The 20391-nt window shown below is 32.1% G+C and overlaps 2 protein-coding genes across 3 annotated transcripts; both read left to right on the forward strand.

Annotated features, from left to right (window-relative positions):
* The first annotated feature begins 2139 nt into the window (after positions 1–2139).
* LOC124451456 lies at positions 2140–13270 on the forward strand. Its single transcript, XM_047002101.1, has 23 exons — positions 2140–2368; positions 2485–2535; positions 3822–3893; positions 4382–5444; positions 6250–6342; positions 6732–6823; positions 6898–6968; positions 7337–7467; positions 7535–7604; positions 7990–7994; positions 8288–8413; positions 8726–8780; positions 9314–9367; positions 10011–10104; positions 10590–10663; positions 10782–10859; positions 11514–11576; positions 11714–11770; positions 11975–12046; positions 12422–12516; positions 12658–12776; positions 12866–12939; positions 13012–13270. Exons 1-23 carry the CDS (start codon positions 2272–2274, stop codon positions 13084–13086), a joined length of 2781 nt encoding a protein of 926 aa, XP_046858057.1. The 5' UTR covers positions 2140–2271; the 3' UTR covers positions 13087–13270.
* A 731-nt stretch (positions 13271–14001) lies between these two features.
* On the forward strand, positions 14002–20153 carry LOC124443277 (leucine-rich repeat flightless-interacting protein 2-like). 2 transcript variants are annotated; one of them, XM_046993814.1, is made up of 14 exons: positions 14004–14377; positions 15073–15159; positions 15509–15565; positions 15736–15834; positions 16116–16225; positions 16446–16506; positions 16589–16681; positions 16852–16966; positions 17580–17665; positions 17817–17919; positions 18271–18350; positions 18534–18587; positions 19085–19135; positions 19475–20153. In XM_046993814.1, the coding sequence occupies exons 1-14, from the start codon at positions 14294–14296 to the stop codon at positions 19574–19576; spliced, it is 1182 nt and encodes a 393-aa protein (XP_046849770.1). In that variant the 5' UTR covers positions 14004–14293; the 3' UTR covers positions 19577–20153. The 2 variants fall into 2 exon arrangements, with proteins under 2 accessions (XP_046849771.1, XP_046849770.1); XM_046993815.1 differs by lacking the exon at positions 15736–15834 and having other exon boundaries at positions 14002–14377.
* The last annotated feature ends 238 nt before the right edge of the window (positions 20154–20391 follow it).

Here is a 20391-nt window from a genome sequence, read left to right on the forward strand (position 1 = left end):
AACTTCATTGCAACCAATGCATCTTATGTGAATTTTTAATCACCTGGAATTGAAAAACGATGGATTTTGTCAGATGATGCAGTACTGTATTTAATGTTTCATGCAATGATAAGCTTTTCTTGAGCAAATATTTCAAGGTAGGAACAAAATTTGGCACATTATTGAACAAAGTAGTTTTTATCTTGATTTTGATGTACTAACCTGTTTACTACACTGTGTAACAAACAATTCATTTACAGAAACACCAGATGGCATTTATAAAACTTTTAGCATAAAGCAAACCTACACACCATCATCATGCTTGTCCAAATCTGTCAAATTGTCCAGGCTAGCTGTTTAATACAGGTAATTTTTATTGTACGACATGTACCAAAGAGCTCATTAATTAATCCTGCACTGCATTTGATTTCAATACAGCTCTGTCCTTAATATTTGCTTCATATTTTCAGAAAAATATCACAAAAAATCCTCCATTTCAACTCAGTTGAAACAAGGAGTTTTAAGATATGCATATCTCGATAAGAACTGGTTGCTTTGCCTCGTCTAGCAATCGATTAAGTAAAGAACAAATAAGACTGGATAAACATAACTTAAATTATAACTTTGGAGTAAAACATTCACAAAATATATGCCATCACACTTCAAGTATTGACTTAAAACAAAACACTGAACACTTTAAATAAAACAATCTTACGTTGCTTACCGGTGTCATGAAATGTTTCCTTTTCTGGCATTACTTCAGCATCCGTATACCAAACAAGTTTGCAGCATGTTTTAAAGATAAAATTTCTAAAGTTTTGTGCTTGGCATTGATATTTTATATAATCGCTATTGTGGTTGTCAAATCCGGGTGGGCGAAAAAAATTTCATTTTATGAGCCCGCGTCTTTCCGCTGACTTTGACAACCAAAATCCGCCATGTTTTTGACCACGCGGCCGCGCGCTGATAATTTATAGTAATTTTGTTGACGTTGCCCCTCCAGGTCTTATAGAACTCAATGGGTTCTTCATGTGCAATGTTTTAAAACGTTGGCCAAGTGAGCTCAATACTTTAGTTATGCTATGAAAGTCTTCGGGGGCCGGTGGCACGAAGCCTGGATAGTGTTATCCATTGGACAGTAGTCTTTTAAGGCTTGTGAAAAAAGTTTTTATATTTTCTTTGCCATAACGAAATTTTGTAATTCTAAACCCAATATTGTGTTTCATTGATTGTACAGTTCAAATCCGCGATGTTTGAAGCGTTCAAGAATATTGCTATCCAGTGGATAGTGCCATTCGGCCTTCACGCCACCGGCTCCTGCTGTTAATTTACACGAAAAAAATATTTGTTGGAGGAGCAAAAGTAATTTTCATAAACTTGGTACAACATGATGAAGTTTGGACAGACTTCACCACAGTTTACCAATGATTGAAAATATCATCCATTTTGGTTATGAAGAACACTGGGAAAACCCTTCATGTTATTCTTTTGATGACTATTGTCATTTGTAAAGAGAAATTTGTCGTGGAGCGTTGTGATGGCTGTATGAGCGTTGGAAGATCTATAATTGGGCAGGAAGGTCATATTAGCATGTTATAATCTGTAGTAAACAAATGATTTCAAGAGAATGTAATAAGGTGTAGAACCCATAATGAATATTTCTCTAATTATCGACCTTAGGGCCATGATGCATGGGGGTATTTATAGTTGGGAATTTTTTCTCTTTATAATGGTGTTGTAGTAGTATTTCTTAACTTTTCATTGTTGTTTTCCATATTTAACTATATTTTTCTACAAAACTTATATCTGTGCCCCTGCGTGAGTGTAATATTGGTTGTTTAAACCTTTTCAACGTAATGATTATCTTGCTTAGTTGAGCTACACATTGTATCAATACCAAGTATATAAAAACAATCGAAATCGGTACGTTTGGACCGAAATATTTAAGGGTTTGTTTGTTTGTATGTTTTTTGTGCTATATCTTGTACTTTTTCTATAACTACACGATTGTTTGAAGATTAATTAATATATTTTTAAGTTTTGGCATCTTGCTCTGCTTCTAGTAGTTTCTGGACTTAGGAAAAAAGCGATGTCCGATTATTGACAAAGAAAAGAAAAGTGACGTCACGTACTCAGGCGCAGGTGAAGTTCACTCACTCAATGGGTTCACTACACACCCGCAAAGAGGCAAATGAATTATTATTTAATTTATTTTAGTGTGGGCATCGAGTCGAGATGCAAACGATCGAAACAAAGCGATTTAAAGGCATTAAATAACGGTTTTTTTAATGGATGTCAAATGGAAGAGAAGCAAGTCTTTTCTTAGTTGTGATAGTTGTATTAAATCAATTTGTTCACAGTGATTCATTGAACGGAGAGGGCGCAATCGGTAAGGAAATTTGTGTGTTGGACCTTCGATCTTTTCACTCTACTTGACAATGTTTATATACAAAAGCTGCCGTGGAACTCTGCTTATGTTTGAAATTTGTTCTTTTTAATGCACAGGTTGCTCTCGTTTAATAAATCTTTGTCGATATGATGAATTTTGCAACGCAGGTAAGCAATACTAATCTTATAAAGGTTGTAAAGTTCAAAGATCATTTATTTTGCTAAATTTAGTGTAAATATAATTTAATATTCAGTCATATATCTTTATGTTAGCCTTACAATATTTTACTGCTATAGCGATAGCTTTTATTTTTGATTTATTTGTAGGAAATGTTTTAAATTTAATAAACGCTTCACTGGCAAACCGTTGCCATATGAAGATACACTCTCTTATGTTTTGTGACGTTTTTGATATTGCCCAGAAAATATAGAAAGATTGTCTTTGTCAGACAGTTAACGGTATTTTGTTTGAATTTACTGGTCTTCTTGTGTAAACATTGTAATAATCATCATTTCAAACAACCTTAACGCATTTTTAGACGATGATTTTATAGGAAATTGAGATACTAAAGTTTGTGTAGAGATTTCTTTTAAGGAAATATTTGAAAGAGCTCTTGTCTTGTATTCTGTAATATATTCACTACAAAAAATAATTAATTCAATGCACTGTTTTTTCAGCTGCTTAGAATCATTCAAGTTTTCCCTTCTTCCCTATTTACAATGTTTGATATATGTCATTTGTGACAGTTGGAAATATCAGTGGGTTGTCTGGTTTTATCATTATGACTTAAACATGATTTATGCATCGTTGCTAAATTACATTTTGTAGACATCTTGCTTGTTTGGGGAGAGGAGCTTTTCCAAAATAACAAAATTCACAGTGTTCAATTATTTTTGGTGAAAATGTTATTACCAGAAAGTTCTACCTCATGCTTGATTTGATCAATGCTAATTATTTATATTGACACACTTGCTCAAACTTGAATTGACGAATCAGAAAGTCCAGTTTGTGTAGTATGAGGTTATTTATATTGTCCCACTTGCTTGTGTAGCATGAGGTTATCTATTTTGTCCCACCTTGCTCAAACCAGAATATTGATGAATCAGAAAGCTCAGTTTGTGTCACATGAGGTTATTTATACTGTCATTTTGCCCAAACTCAAATCTGGATTGACTTATCATAAAGCTCAGTTTGTGTCACATGAGCTTCATGTTAATTAATGTAACTTTAGTGGTAGATGCCTTGCTTTGTTTTACATTTTGCTGGCAGGCAGATTTGGTTGAGTGTTTTTAGACAACATTACATGGTTAATCTCTCCTGGAATTAATCATCCTGCCAGCAAAACATAAACAAAACAAGAGATCTATAATACATAATTGGACAGGATGTTTAGGTAATAGTTAGAAAAGATTTCTAATTAATTGTCATTTTGAAACTAGTTATTTCTTTTCAGCTGAGTTTTATCCATTTGGAAAATGTAAAAGAAGAATTTTTAAGAAAAACTTTGGTCACATGAAAGATCAAGGTAAATGTTACATAATGTATCTCAATAAGTAATTGTTATTATACCTTTTTGTACCTCATAAAGAATAAAGGTTAATGTTGAATTGTTGAATTGTGTATAACATACATAAACAGTCAAGGTTTGTGATGAGTTGTGTACCTTAGAAAGAAAGATGGTTGATGTTGCATTGTGTACAGTAGCATTTCCAGCCCAAATTTTTACTCCTGCCATGCAAATATTTTTGTGTTCCCTGACTTTGAGAACAATAGATTTCTAAAGAAATGTAAAATGGTAATCTTTCAGATTTTACATGACTTGTGTAAATCTGCAGGCGGGCTATGCTACTGATTTTATACCTCATAATTTACAACAATCTTTTTTATTTATGAACTTTGATGAGTAGCTTGTGAAAAAATTGGATTGTAATAGCTGTTTAATTTTATTGGTTTTAACAACAATTGTTGATCCCAGCTTTTATCCATAGTTTTTTTCTGTGAATTCTTAAACAGGACAAAAATTTGCTGAAAATAAAGGTCTGCCAGTGAGAAGTATACCATCTTCTGCGGAGGATACCTTCAATAACAAATATGACATGACTTATTTTAAAAAGGATGGCTCTGTTAAATATCCAAAAAATGAAAAGTCGTTTTTATTACTGAAGAAGAACTTTAAAAGACCTGCTTTCGAGATTTCTTTTATTAGAAAGAAGAGGAAGAGAAAACGAGTATTTAATGCCCAGGCAATAAAAAATGGCAGAATGGAAACGAACGACAATGATAAAAAATATGATATGACCTTTTTATCAGATAATTTTTCTCCAGATTCGTTAAAACATGATGAATTATCTGGAAGTAACATAAATGATAAAGGTACTTCATGGGATAAACGGGGTAGTGATGGTAATTCTGCCTTTCTTGATACCAAAGATTCAGATAAAGTTAACAGAAAAATTGAAAAAAAGCATGTGGACGATGGTTTGGCATCTTCTCTTCCTTCATCTAAAAAAGAAAATCGACAAGTTAAGTTTGAGAAAGCAAGGAATGAGAAAATTTTTCATGATCGAGACTTAAATGAGTTTGAAAAATCTAATGAAAAAGAAGTGCGGAAAAGTCCTAATGTGTCTAACAATGACGAATCACTGGACTTGGAAATTGAGATGAAACCACTAACTGAAAACGATAAGAAATATTTTGACGTGGATAAGTCGAAGCTTAGTTTGATACCTAAAACTCCCAGCAGTGATTCTGGTTCACCTCAAAAGATTGAACATGTTCAGATTAACTCTCGATCAAAGAAGACGAAAGTCGGGGTACTCGTGGCGGGAAAAGTTGGTGACATTAAAGCCGACATTATCCAAAATAACAGTCCTGATGCAACTTACGAAAATGTGAAAGATTTTTTCAAAAGTCAGCAAGTTAGTTCTATTGTCGATGCTCCACTTGCTGAGCAGAAGGATAAAGCAAAGTTGTATGATGTACAACAAAAACACGACAATGAAAACAACATAAAACGCAGTACTATACCCACTCCTTATGTTCATCCTGGTCTTATCTCCTTATATGTTAAAGAAAGGTACTTATTCTTGATAATTTCATGATTGTCTCTTTCAATTTGTCATTGTATAGCGGTAGACTATATAATTATGTAGAGGGTATAGACAAGTAGAGGGTATATTTGTATAAAACAAGGCAAACTTTCATATACAGGACATGGCTGTTGGTTTTGTACTGTTTGTTTGTTATGGAATGATGAAGCGTGTGTTTAGTGGCAAAAATGGTTATAAACATCTTTTTCAGAAAACTTTATCATGAAATGATAAAAATGTGCAACTTACAGATAAATATGTGATGCGCAAACTCGTAGGAGAATTTTATGTCGGGTGTAGAAATGTGAAATGAAGTTTTTTTCACGTATGATTGTGAAAGCTGTAAAACAATGACACATAGCCAGCTTGCTCACATTGAGTCGATAAAAATATACGTTGGAACTAGGATTAGCGAAAATTTGTCCGAAAAGCATCTTGCGTAAAAGTTGTGGGCGTAGTAGTTGGGATCAGTTTTGCATAGTAAAATAAACATGGTTTTTAAAAGCAGACTAAATCAGTTCATTGATCGATAATTTTCACACGATTAGTGGACACTAACAGTTCTGTACAAAGTTTTCTTAAAAACACCGTTTTTTGCGCAGTGCTAAAGCTACAAATTATTCAATAATCATTTTACGAACCATTCCGGTGATGTCAAGATTTCCTTGGCAACAATGCAATTTGAGCACTTTGTCTCCGCAGTTTGATTAATTCATACATACAGCTGTTTTTATTTTACGTGTTCATATTGGAAAGAACAGATTTAAGCATCAATACTATTTATTCATGTAGATTAAACCCGGAACGTGCCAACAACTTGTTGAGAGCTCTTCAGGATTATTTATGGGGAATTGATAATGAAAAAACCACAATCACCTCCGTAACGTAAGTTTGATAAATGAAATAAATCAAAGAATAACTTTCTTCTCCATCAGTCGATTAATTAATAATATCCAAATGGATAAAAAGATTTTTATGTTCAAGTTCTGAGTCAATAGATGCTGTAACTTTTATAGAATCACTATTTATCATGACTTGGCCAGAAATAAAGGCATTCTGATCTCAAATCACACAAATTGATATTTTATAGCGGTTCAGTGACTCCGTTCAATGACCAATTTAAATACTTTCTGCTTATTTATGATTTTGATATCTTGTTACAAAATAAACATTAAATCGTATTTTCAGTAAAGTGAAATTTTTGATTCAATACATGTTTCGTTGAGAAAGAAAATGATCAGATGTTTACAGTTGTTGTGACTTAAATGTTTCAGTGCTGATGATTACAAAGTCGTGTTTCATTTGTTGAACAAGTCGAGTACAGATGGATCAAAGTTTTCTAAAATTGTTGACAGAATTAACAATGGTATAAGTTTGCCGGTGATTTTGGTATGCATAACAACGTTATACTCTCTTATCTTGAACTTCTCGTTCATATAGATCAGTCATTAAAAGATAATATCAAAAAAGCTGTGGGTATGACTGTGTTGTCAGCGTCATTGGACTCAAAGGTTTGTCTATGAGACTATGACACGTGTATGATGGATAAGCAGGGTATTTGATGGATATGTCAGGGCAATGCTAGTTTACATAACTGCTAATGTTCTTGTGTTGTGGGGTTTTTTCATGTTTAAGATGTTTCAAACACTCAAAATTCGATTTTCAGGCGTATTTCAAATAATAAAGCTTATTTCACAGGCTCCGCGTTATAAATGTGTTTTTTATGAGTGTCTGACGTAAAAAAATTGAAATATTGATAAATGCGCGCTAGATATTTTGACTATAAGAGTTTTTCAAATGAGTTAGATGAGTTGCATTGCTCTAGTCATTTGTGTACGATGCAGTGACTAACCACGTAACCTTTCACTGTTTCCTTCAGGATGGAGATACTGTTGATCGATATGATGATAAAGATGACGATCACCAATTTGTGATGACATTACTCATAGTAGCTGGATGTATTTCTGCTCTTCTTTTGGCCTGCGTATGCCTCTTCATTATTCTTAAAAGGTACATAGCTTTTTTGTTGACCTATTGCTTGTCTCAAAATTAGTCATGTCGAAATTTGATTCTTTAGAACTAAAGAGAAAAAATCACCAAAGTGGGTTTCTAAACAAGATGGTCAAGAAACAGCATCCGATTACCAGGTATTTTTATCTATATCACATGAAGAAATCTACTAGAAATGTTTTAAAAAACACGAATGCTGGTCGGTTTATAAAAGGCTTCCATCCTGGTACATAAAAGTGTAACAACTATCTCACTTGACTCTGGTATTACAATATGAGTGTTTAACTTATATACCAATGTTTTTTTGACACCACAGCGTTCTATAAATTGTTTTATATCAAAATCAACATGAGTCTTATTATCGAAAGATTCTTTGTTTTAGTCCTGAAAATTTAATTAACGTTGGAGGAAAACACGGTTTCGAAATTTAATTATACATTGCATTACAATGTGAAATATATTATGTACGTGTTTTCTGTCGTACATTGTTGAATGTTATCGTCGTTTATGGGTTTATTTCAGGTGGAGTAGGCAGTGAAATAGTTTTTTAGTTAAAATAGTAACTATACGCAGTATAAAATATTCTTTGACGGTTAGTGAATGAATAATAAATAGTTTTTCCGTTGTTAACAAGCCTGGCGTCCGTAAGCAAATACTTTCTGTAGTTACGTCAGTTCCAAATCATTTATTATAGTTGTACTAGATATATATGGTTTGGTTATGGCAATCTAGTTTTAATTTTAAAGCCAATTGTTGCCATATCGTGATGTCAAGTTTTCAAGCGTAAATGATGTATTCATAAAAATGTTATTGTTCGCAGAGTTTATGGCGACATCTGCGACAGGCCACGGGATTCGCCCATTCAAACAACGTCGGTAAATCATTCTGACGATGGATCGATGAAAGAAACACTACATAACAAAGGAATACAACCAAAATATTCCTGGTGAATATATATATATATATACATCTGCATGTATATGAATCTCATTAAGATATAGCAACCTTTGATATTTCCTTCTGCAAGAACGATATTTGTCCATTGGTAACGATCTATGATCTTTTCGATATGGCATGTCCTTCCAAACAATGACCTCTGTCTATTTCGTAATTCCTGTTGAGGATAAGTGTAAATGTATTGAATGGTTTGATCATTTGAACTCCGTCCTCTATAGATACTAAGCCAGACGAGTACTATTACGTATCTCTACTGTAGAAACGAAATCAGAAATACTAACAAAATTGTGCTTATTAACAGGAGTGAAGAACCAGTCGACACAAAGATGGATATTTCAACAGGTCATGCTATTTTGGTAAGAAATTTTATGGTGAAAAGATGAAACGCAAAAATATTAAAACTTAGGGTACTTGTAGTCGTGATTTAATAAAATGCAGTTGCCAAGAATGAACTTAAATTTGTAGTGTTTTGTTCTGTTTGGTTTCTTATAAATACAAGTTCTTTGTCAATATTTTTATGCATTTTATACATCAGCATAGTCTTCCTTAGAAAACAATTCAAAAGAGAAGATACATCAAAATTGATATACATTTTTCCCAATACTAACTTACTTTGGTTTGTTAATGATTTTATGTGGTAACATTTTTAGAAGTGTTTTGTTAATGCAGCTATAAAGTAAAAATCCTTCTAATGTAGATAATTGTTCCATATTCCTAGGGGTGGTAGACATTTTTAAAATCAATGGGTTTCCATGACATTTTAACTCTATGTTTAGCCATTGAATCAATTTTTGTCAGAAAATTTATTTATTTATTGACAAATTATACAGTATCAATTTTTTATTTTTTCTTATTCTATGTTGATGATTTTGTTATGTTTGTTGTTTAGGATTATATGGAGGATCATCGTCAAAATGAGAACAGACTATCTGATGAATGGGAGGTTTGTTGGAATATAAAATTAATTTGTATGAATAGTGTACTACTTGATGTTAGGCTTTTTTAGTGGCATTCTCATTAAGCATAGGTGATGCCAACATTTTTGTATTGATATAGCACTACTTGATCCCAGGCTTTTTTAGTGGTATCCTCATTAAGCATAGGTGATGCCAACATTTTTGTATTAATAGAGTACTGCTTGATCCCATGCTTTCTTAGTGGTATCCTCATTAAGCATAGGTGATGCCAACATGTTTGTATTGATAGGCCAATAGACTTTGATATCAAACTATTTTAGTGGCATCAATAACAATTTTAAATACCGATACCAGTAAATATGTTTTTAAAAATTTTGAAATTTTATATCATAATGGGCATTTATAAAAAAACGTGACATCAAACAATGCTCCTGCAAGCTACGTGATTTTGCCAGCTGTTTATTTCAATTCATTAATATTGTATTTATTTTATTTATTTATTTTATAATATAATGTCAACGCTCCTATCACTCTAGTTGGACAAATGATACTTGTTGAATTCATTTTATTATACCATCACGTTGTTTGTAAAACTTCCCTCAACTAAAGCTTTTTTATCATTTATTTGACGAACATATCAACAAATTTCATTTGTGTATGAAATGACAGGAACTGTGTTCATACGTGGCTGATCCAAACGCCTGCGATATTGGAAAAGATCCAAAAAATATAAAGAAAAATAGATATAGTGATGTTTTACCCTGTAAGTATAAAAACTTTTAGATACAATTATGTATACGTTAGTATTTTTAGATATAATGACGTATTACACTGTATGTATAAGTTTTTTTAGATACAATTATGTATACGTGAGCATTTTTAGATATAGTGACGTATTACACTGTATGTATAAGTATTTTTAGATACAATTTTGTATTGCTGTAAATACACTCCCCAAAAGAATATTTATGATAAATTGCATTGTAAATATGAGTACATTTAAACACAGTGTTGCTAACGAGCATATTTTATAGTATCATGATTATCGTAACATTGACATTTACTCCTCACTTAACTCTGAAGATGACTACCGCTAAGGTTGTCGAAACGTCAGTCAACATCGACATCAACACCAACAGCTATCTCAGGACTCTACTAACCAGGACGAGCTACATCTACAAACATGTAAACCTGTCTGTGTTGATAAATTTAACCTATATTGAATGCGAATGTCTTAATTATCTTAAGATGATCACAACAGAGTCAAACTTCGTGAGACATCAAATGCGACTGGTTCAGACTACATCAACGCAAGCTATATAGTATGTCTAATGAAAAATACAAAAACTAGTAAACCTAGTGATGAACTTGGTACTTAGATGACGTAGTAAGTGCGTCACAACTTGCTCAGTTGAGTTCATTGTCTTATCTTCCTTTAAGATTGATGATGATCCACGTTATCCAACTTATATCGCTGCCCAAGGTCCTCTAGCAAGTACTGTTGCAGACTTCTGGCAGGCAAGTTGACGATGGGAAATACCGTGTTAATTTGAGTGTTTACTGCCCGTGTTAATTTGAGTGTTAACTGGCCGTGTCAATTTAAATGTTTACTGCCCGTGTCAGCGTGAGTGTGTGCCACTTGTGTTAATTTTGGTGTTTACCACCTGGGTCAACTTGAGTGTTTACTGCCCGTGTTAATTTGAGTGTTAACTGGCCGCGTCAATTTAAATGTTTACCTCATTTGTCAATTTGAGTGTTTACTGCCCGTGTCAATTTAAATGTTTACCACCTTTGTCAATTTGAGTGTTTACTGTGTGTTAATTTTGTTAACTTGCGTCAATTTAAATGTTTACCACCTTTGTCAATTTGAGTGTTTACTGCCCGTGTCAATTTAAATGTTTACCACCTTTGTCATTTGAGTGTTTACTTCCCGTGTCAATTTAAATGTTTACCACCTTTGTCATTTGAGTGTTTACTGCCAGTGTTAATTTGAGTGTTTTACAGCCTGTGTCAATTTGAGTGTTTGCTGCCTGTTTAATTTTAATTTTTAAACGCGAATGATACTATATGATGTGTTTATATAAATGTTTACATCATGTGTTAATGAAATGTTTACGTCATGTGTTAATTGCTCATTATATTAAGTAGTGTGTGAATTCTTTATTTTTACAGATGATATGGGAGCGTGGTGTAGTTGTGATCGTCATGTTGACTAAATTAGCTGATTTAGGAATGGTAAGTTACAGGTTCTTTTTCATTTGCACTGTAAACACTGTTATTGTATTTTTATTGAAATTTGTAGTTAGGATGTTTCATAATCAAGGCTTCTAAGGTTCATATTGCTTCACTGTGAGACTTTTTGAATTTTGTAGCCTCAATGCCATCGCTATTGGCCACAAAAAGGCCATCAAGAGTATCATATTTATCAAGTAAGATTTGAATAATTGGATTTGTGCTATACATCTTCCTGTTCATCTTTTTGTATTGGGCTCATCAAGTTGTTAGATGTGTGCTGAAGAGAATTACGTATTTAAGCCCCTTTTGAGCAATTATTTTACTCTGCATGCAGACTTTATCTAATAAAATGTTGTGTTTTTTTTTAAATCTGGTTGTTTTTTTTTCAAACTACACAGGTTAATTTAATATCAGAGCACATCTGGTGTGATGATTATCTTGTGCGAAGTTTTTATTTGAAGAATATTCGGGTACTGAAATATTTTTAATTTTCTTTTTTACATGAAGTTTTACGTTTTACAGTACGTACGTAACTGTGTTGAAGTTTAGTGGGCGTGCTCTTCGTAGATTTGTGCTAAGTGTGTAATTTATGTATGGATATTAAATTTCTTTTACATAACCACCACTGTGTTAAAGCGTCGCGTTCACACAATTTATACGTTAATTTTATATCCAAACCCATAATGTGTTTTTATGTAAGTGTATAAAAGTGCCAATCACTTTCCAAGTGTCGGAGTATAACATTTTCGGATACAAGGACTCCGCGCTATATATAGTATAATTCATATTTGCGTCAAGTTTTCATACTTTCTGATTATGTTTTAATCGATGAAATGTTTTTCTAGACTGGAGAGACTAGAACTGTTACTCAGTTCCATTTCCTGTCGTGGCCACATCTCGGATTACCAAATTCAACGAAATCCATTTTAGACTTTAGAAGGTAATCGACTTTTATTTTATTCATTAATTGTTACATTTATGCAACTTCTATTTTTCAACACAAAGCAATATTATTCTTTTTATGCCGAATCATTCATCTTATGGCTGCACTTTTTAAGCATGTGTTTCTTATTTTTTACAGAAAAGTTCTTAAATGTTTTCGTAACCAATCATCTCCAGTTGTGGTCCATTGCAGTGGTGGTATAGATAGAACTGGAACATATATTCTCATTGATATGGTTCTTGGTAAAATGACGCGAGGTATAACTTTAGTAGTACTTTATAAAGTAATTAAACATGAAAAAATGATTTTGTTTTACTTACTGCAATGAAAGAATTTCTATCTTAAGGAGCAAAAGAAATAGATCTTGCCGCCACTTTAGAACATTTACGAGATCAACGTCCTCAAATGGTTAAAACAAAAGTTAGTCCTCCGATTAATCACAAATTACATCACACTACATTTAAATGAATAAGATTGTTTGATTTTTTCTAGGATCAGTTCGAATTTGCTTTGATAGCAGTAGCAGATGAAGTCAACGCCATACTTCAGGTTTTGAACAAACATTAATCACACAAGTTTTTGTGTTGCTTATGGCATGTTGACGTTTTAATTGTTCGAAAAACATAATAAAATGACTTCGAAATAAAATGTTATGTAGATAATGTATTAATACAACATATTTATTGTTGTTTACTTGTATATATATTTCACTTATAGCTAGAATTTAGAATTTAATTATCAAGCTTGTTCACTTGTGTGTGCTATGTTTTCTTCGAAAATCTGTTTGAAAATCAATGACTTAATTTCACTGTGGCGAACACTTTTAAAATATGTTACCGGAATAATTAATACATTATTATAATTTGCAACTTTCAATATTAGGATATAACAAAATTTACAATCATATTTTCTTCAACTACATCGAAGACATAGTACAACAATGTTTTTCTTTTATGATCTAACTATTTATATTCTATGAATATAAATTCATTCATCTCATTTTACGTGGCATTCATTACTCCTTTCTATGGCTTAGTGCTTCATCCTTCAACGAATGTCAAATAATCATTTTCACAGAAACATATTTCGGTTAAGCACTTGCATATTATAGGTACTTGTACAAAGTTTTTATGACTTATATAATGGCAAAAAATTTTTATTCTCAATTTTTGTCTAGAGAAGCGTTTTTTTTTGTCAATTTTTATTCTATTCTATTACTTGTTGAGTTAAAGTTTTAAGACTTGAAATCGTAAAGTGGAAAGTGCGCAGTCCGTTATTTGCGAAATAAATGAATGTATCTCGTATGTGGTTTTTAGGCTAGTGTCTAAAGTTGAAGTTGGTCATGGTCAAAGTCACAGTGCTAGGGTCCATTTTCTCTCATCTTTGTTCTAAGTCATCTCATTTGACATCCGGGAGTTTTTTCGTCCACAAGTTATTCATGATTATATCACTATTTATAATTACAAATTCGACAAGTGAATAAATTATATAACCACCATGGCGGCTTTATATGGGTTTGGAAGTACCGCAAAACAGATAACGATCAAATTTATTGTGCTAATATCTTGAGAGTTACAAAATCCTCTGCTAAGATTCATTTTGAGGCCTTTTGATATCAGAACATTGTATTTATATGTAAAGTTTGATAAAGTTTTATTATTGCAAACGAAATATTAATTTCATGAGTGTCTTTTGGCTTCCGCTTAAGGGCTGACCCTCAATCTATTACTTTCGCTTGCATTTATTATTTACCTGAAGTCAGAAAAAACCAACGATGAGTTCTGGCAGACGAAGAAGTGGCCAAAATGTGTCGGGTACAACAACGGAAGATCAAGCTTTTAGTCAAATTGCCTCCGAGGTAGTATTTTATGAACTTTAGAATGGACAGTCTTAACGAGGAGTAATTAGAATTTTCGTATGTCAATAATAAACTTTCACTGTTAGGATTAAGATATTCAGAATTCTCGACATTGAGCTTTTAACAATGTATAAAGTATAACGCTGATGTTGTATATGCACGATATTTCGTAGATACGTTTGTTTTGGCCTTTGATAAATTAAGATATTTCTTTGATATCTTTAGTTTTTGTTTGTACTGATATTTGGCTGTTTGATCACTACATTTAAACAATTTTCTTTATCAACACTTTTTAGTTTTTATTTATACAAATGTTGAAGTTGACATTGTAAAATGTGGTGAAGTTGTGATTGAACTGTTTCAGCTGCTGGAACTTTACTTCAACTTCCATTTTTTCTTTGGATTTATTTCAGTTGAAAAACTGATCAGCTATTCTTTAAATAGCACTATCATTCTGCACCAAACATGAAAAAGAACTCCTTTTATTTCATGTAATTTATGTAAACCTTATGTCTGTTTCTTAAATTATCAAATTTATGTACATTTGCAATATCACTGTTTTCTTGTTCCTGCCTTTTCTAATGTTAAGATACAACGAATTTAGGTCAAACAGTTTGTATTTTAAGAATTGTTTATTGACAGATTCATAAGATCTCTGAAAAAATCAAAATAAATTTTTACATTGTAATTATCAGGCTGAAACACGATTGGCGGCCAAACGAGCAGCAAGAGCTGAAGCACGAACCATTCGTATGAAAGAACTGGAAAAACAGCAAAAAGAGGTAGTTTTATTTGATGAAGACTTTTATAGAACATTACTTAAATGCCATAAATAATCTCAGCAAGGGGAAAAGTTTAAAGTGTTTTTAAAAGTTATTGAATTTATGGAATGCGAAATATTAGATTACCATTCACATTAAGTGACTGAATAATAATCTCCTTGCCTGTTTTTATACCACTAAAATTTCACTAATATTTCATTTTTAAAGAAATATTACATCAAAGTGTAAGGTCAGAATGCTGTAAAATATTGCTTTTACAGCAGGACAACAGTATAAGTTTGAGTTGTGATTTGTTTAAATATATATTCAGTTGTTGCTTCTACTTTGTTTAATCTTTTTTATTTTTTAGCTTGACGAGGAATATGAAAAACAGTATCAAAATGAGGAAACTCCAATCAAGAGAAAAGTGAGTTGTCGTGCTAAGCTGTTTTTATCAATTTGGCAATGTAGAACTTTAGCATTGTTGGATTTGTTTAAGATGCTGTTTCACAATTAAATTCAATCACTGATCATCAACCTTTAGAAAGTAATCATACAAGGATTTTTTGTTTAGTTTTATGTCTTGATTTCTTCCAGACCTCAGCATCACTTATAAATTCCAATACATCTAATGAAAATTCCTACTCAGAAATTGATGGATATCATGATTCAGACAAATCAATTAAACAAGTTCAGGTAGTTACTGAACACCCATAATGTAGGCAATATTAATTTACCGATGAAAACATAACGGATTTGCCAGATGAAAAGATAGCTTTCTTGCATAAATCTTTGATGATGTCTTCATAGTTTAACTGGTTATGTCATCACAGATCTAAAAAAGACAATGGTTAACTTGAATTGAAAATTTCATGTTTTGTTGCCAGGGGAGTTAGCAATAAAACTTGTCTTTACAGCCACTATGTAACAAATTTGATGGAAAAACAGGAAAATATAAAAATTCCATTTGTATTCAGGACAAACTTGTGGAATTGGAAGAGAAATATAAGAAAGCTATGGTTCAAATAGCTCAACTAGATGATGAAAAGCAAACATTGGTTTATCAAACTGATGACCTAAAAGACAAGTATGTTTTATTGCAAAAATAAATGTATTACCACCACAACTGATTTTAAATCATTCTTGAATCAATCATGAGTGTGATGCTGTTGGTTGAAAATAATCAAAATTCTTTTCTCTTTGAAGCTCAAATTCATGTAATATTTCTATGTAAAATTCATTTAAAAACTTGACTAAAATCTCATCCAGCAATCCAGATACTAATTTTATTCATTTGATTGTTAAAGACTTGAGGATGGAGAAGATGAATGCACAGAGGCTAGGTATGAACTAAAGGAGAAAAACAAGGTATTTAGTAAACAACAGTCTATGTAGATGTGCCATCTTTCTTTACAATTGTTTCCTAATGTTGTGTTTGTTGTATTTTAAGGAAATAGATCGCTTGAAACGGCAAATAAAGAATTTGGAAAAGGAAATTGAACAGTATAAAGAGGCCATAGAGTATAGGGATAATTTTATTGCTGTACGTGTTGAGAATCATGAATCATCAACTAAACAAGAGCTTTGATAATTTATTTCATTTTGTTTGATAATCTCATGTCTTGCAAATTTCTCTATGTATAATTTAATGTTAATGTTCTGTTAATGTTCAACTATGACCTTGTAATATGATTAAGTATTTCATGATTACAGGAAAAAGGATTGTCGTTATTTGAGGATTCAGAACAGGACGGCGCCGTAGTTAGTGAAACTGATGGTGGAAATGCATCCAATATAAAAGATAATAACGAGGCAACGTCACAAGAAGGTAAAACATGACGCTTTTTGGTTTTTTAGAAATGCCTGTAAAAAAATCATCCGTCTTTCAATCACTAGCTAGAGACCACTCCCTTCGCTTGATTCTTGATCACGCTGACGTGATGATTTGAATAATTAACATATTAGCATATTGCTGCATGTCTAGATCGTTCTAACCATTTATTTTGAACATATTGCGTTTATACCAGTCATCCAAAAATATTGTGGAAATTACGAAAGAAACAGTTACGTTTTTTTTTCTTTTCTTTCCTTTCTAATCTTTGGTGAATGCTCAATGTAATCAGGATGAATTTTGTTCCTTTGTTGTTGATTTTTCCTTCTCGAGACAAACATCGGGTTTGTAAATTTTAAGGAGGCAGCAACAACTGAGGAATTTATCTTTCCTTTGAAAGGAATTAACTTCACCTTCTGAAAATTATTCATACATTGGCCGTCTGTATAATTTATACGACACATAACGTCTACTTAAACTATTTTTTTCACTTATAAAAAGCATTGGAAAAATATGAAACTTCAATGCACAAACATAATGACTGGACAAAAATCATCATTTGTTCTCATGTTTTGTTTCATCGTTACTTTTAATTATCCTCCTTTCTTAGGCAGTAAATTGTCAAATTCTAACAGCGATGCTACGGTTGATCGAACTGCAGTCATTTCAGACGATAAAGAACTTTTAGTGGATCAGGTAACCGGCAACACTTAGCGTGGCAGCATCGATATTTTTAGCAATTTTTTTCTGTATCATGCTACAAAACTGCTTCGTGTTCAAAACCAGCAGTTTTTATATGCAGTACCTTCATTCATTTTTCATGTCTTTTTTCGTTATTTTTATTAAGATAAAGTTATTACAAAGTCAATTAGCTGAATTGAAGGCAGCTTCTGGTGTTGATAGACGTCATTTGGAAATTCCAACTCAAGATGATTTGGAAGATATTCGACGTCAGTTGATCTTTCTTCGTATTACTATAGTTTTACGTTATAATAGTTTTATAGTACTGCATAGATTTACATCACCGTTGTTTTACATCACCGTTGTCTTACATCACCGTTGTTTTACATCACCGTTGTTTTACATCACCGTTGGTTTACATCACCGTTGTTTTACATCACTGTTGTTTTACATCACCGTTGTTTTACATCACCGTTAAAAAACATTCTTTAGCATTAAAAAACTTTTACACGAAATGGAGCTGGCTATTTGATTTGTTCAGAAATTCACGGGCAACCAAACACAATGAAAGAAATCTATGTAAATTTTTTTAAAGAACATGGATTTTTCTTTAACTGTAGGTGAATTTGCAAGGCAGGCAAATGACATGAAGATTAAAATGCACAAGTTAGAGCAAGAAAACACTAGACTTGAAGGCTTGGTAGGTTTCGTTCACATTGATAACGTGGGGACCATCAAGTCCTAAATTCTAGTAAAATTACAACGTTTAATGGTTCATAAAATTTCTAGCTTATAGTTATTCTTTATTGCTTCTGTGTATCAAAGCAATAGATAATTTGAACAACTGGAGCAGTTTGTTGTATTTATAGTCATGGTTTTTTAGGTGATGAGATTGGAAAGTCAAGTGAAACGATACAAATCACAAGCAGAAGCTGCGGTACGCTAATATTTTTTTGTAAACTTTATTTTTTAGTAAACTTTATTTTTTAAGTCAATGTAATTGCAAACTACACATACGTAATTACACATATTTTTAAACTACACATGCATATTTACACATATTTTTAAACTACACATGCATAATTACACATATTTTTAAACTACACATGCATATTTACACATATTTTTAAACTACACATGCATATTTACACATATTTTTAAACTACACATGCATAATTACACATATTTTTAAACTACACATGCATATTTACACATATTTTAAACTACACATGCATATTTACACATATTTTTAAACTACACATGCATATTTACACATATTTTAAACTACACATGCATAATTACACATATTTTTAAACTACACATGCATATTTACACTCATTGACATGAAGATAACCAGCTGACATTCTTTCATTCTTTCTCTTATTAACTTTACATACACAAGTATTTTCTTTAAAACAAAAAATTCTTTCACAGGAAGCAACAGAGGAAACATTAAAAACTGAGAAACGAAAACTGCAAAGAGAAGTAAATCTACTTTTTTATTTTTAGGAATGGTTTTATTTCATGCAATGATTGTTGCATTATTTGTTTGGTAGATACGAAGCCTTTGACATGAAATAATTTCGTATATTGTTTTGTAATTTTACATGTCGACCGAATTTCCATTTCCAACATATTTGTCGGGATAATGCCATGAGATGTTTGGTGGTGTAGATCAGAATTTCCCAGCATGTTCCTTTGCAATTTTCAGGATAATTTAAATTTTTATTGTAATATGGACAAATGTGGAGCAATGTGGAGAAATTCAATGAATGCACCACAATTCCGATTAATTCGTGTTTTTTTTTTCACTTTTGTACACAGCTACGAAAAGCTCAAGACGATCTTATTGAAATACAAACAGCACATGATCATATACAAAAGAGATATGAAAAACTCAAATCACGCCGTAAGGACGAAACTTGATAAAATTTCGTTTTCTCAAAAAGATATTGATTCCCCTTCCCATGTATCAAGAGATAACTAGCTGTAACAAACTCCTTTGCAAGAGGTGCGTCATAACGATGTTTATTACCACAGGCGTCAGCGAACATTGTGTTATCAGGTTGCTCTGTATTTTGGTACTTCTTATTCTACAATACAATTTCAACTTTCTGGCAAGCAACACGAACGTTAACCGTTAGGTACCTATAACTGACTGTAAAATTGAGCGCTTTGCCAGAAATGACATTTTCACGCTCTAGTCTTTGTTTTAAAATCAATCTCGTGAACAAATATTCCTTTAACAAAATATTTGTTGTGAAATCAAACGTTGGTTACGTAGTTGTTGTTGATTTGGTCAAAGTTTACCACGCTATGAATGTTGTCCTTGTGTATCGCTGACCGTTTCAATAGGTTTGCAAATATACTCCAAGTGATAAAACCAAGTCATTTTTGTTGTTAACTTGTGTTACTCTGCTGAAAGATATAATTGTAATTAATTAATGTTAGGATATTTTATTAGAATGTGTAGAAGCCGAAATAAAATTTACAATGCTAGAAATGACTTATTTGTAAGAATTTTCTTGCTACATGATCGGGGCACAGGGCACAGACCAGGCAACATAAGGACGTCTAAAAATATTTTGCGGCTGTTTTCAAATAAAGTTATTTGTAGATAAAACCATCTGACAATATCATAATTTTATGCTTGATAATTGACCAACCATATGGGTAACTTCATGTTAGTTCATCTACAAATTCCCTTTTGCCGTGAGGTCACGAAATTGTTTAATCATGCA

This window comes from Xenia sp. Carnegie-2017, unplaced genomic scaffold, assembly GCF_021976095.1.
Source record: "Xenia sp. Carnegie-2017 unplaced genomic scaffold, XeniaSp_v1 HiC_scaffold_1, whole genome shotgun sequence".
Classification (NCBI taxonomy): Eukaryota; Metazoa; Cnidaria; class Anthozoa; order Malacalcyonacea; family Xeniidae; genus Xenia; species Xenia sp. Carnegie-2017.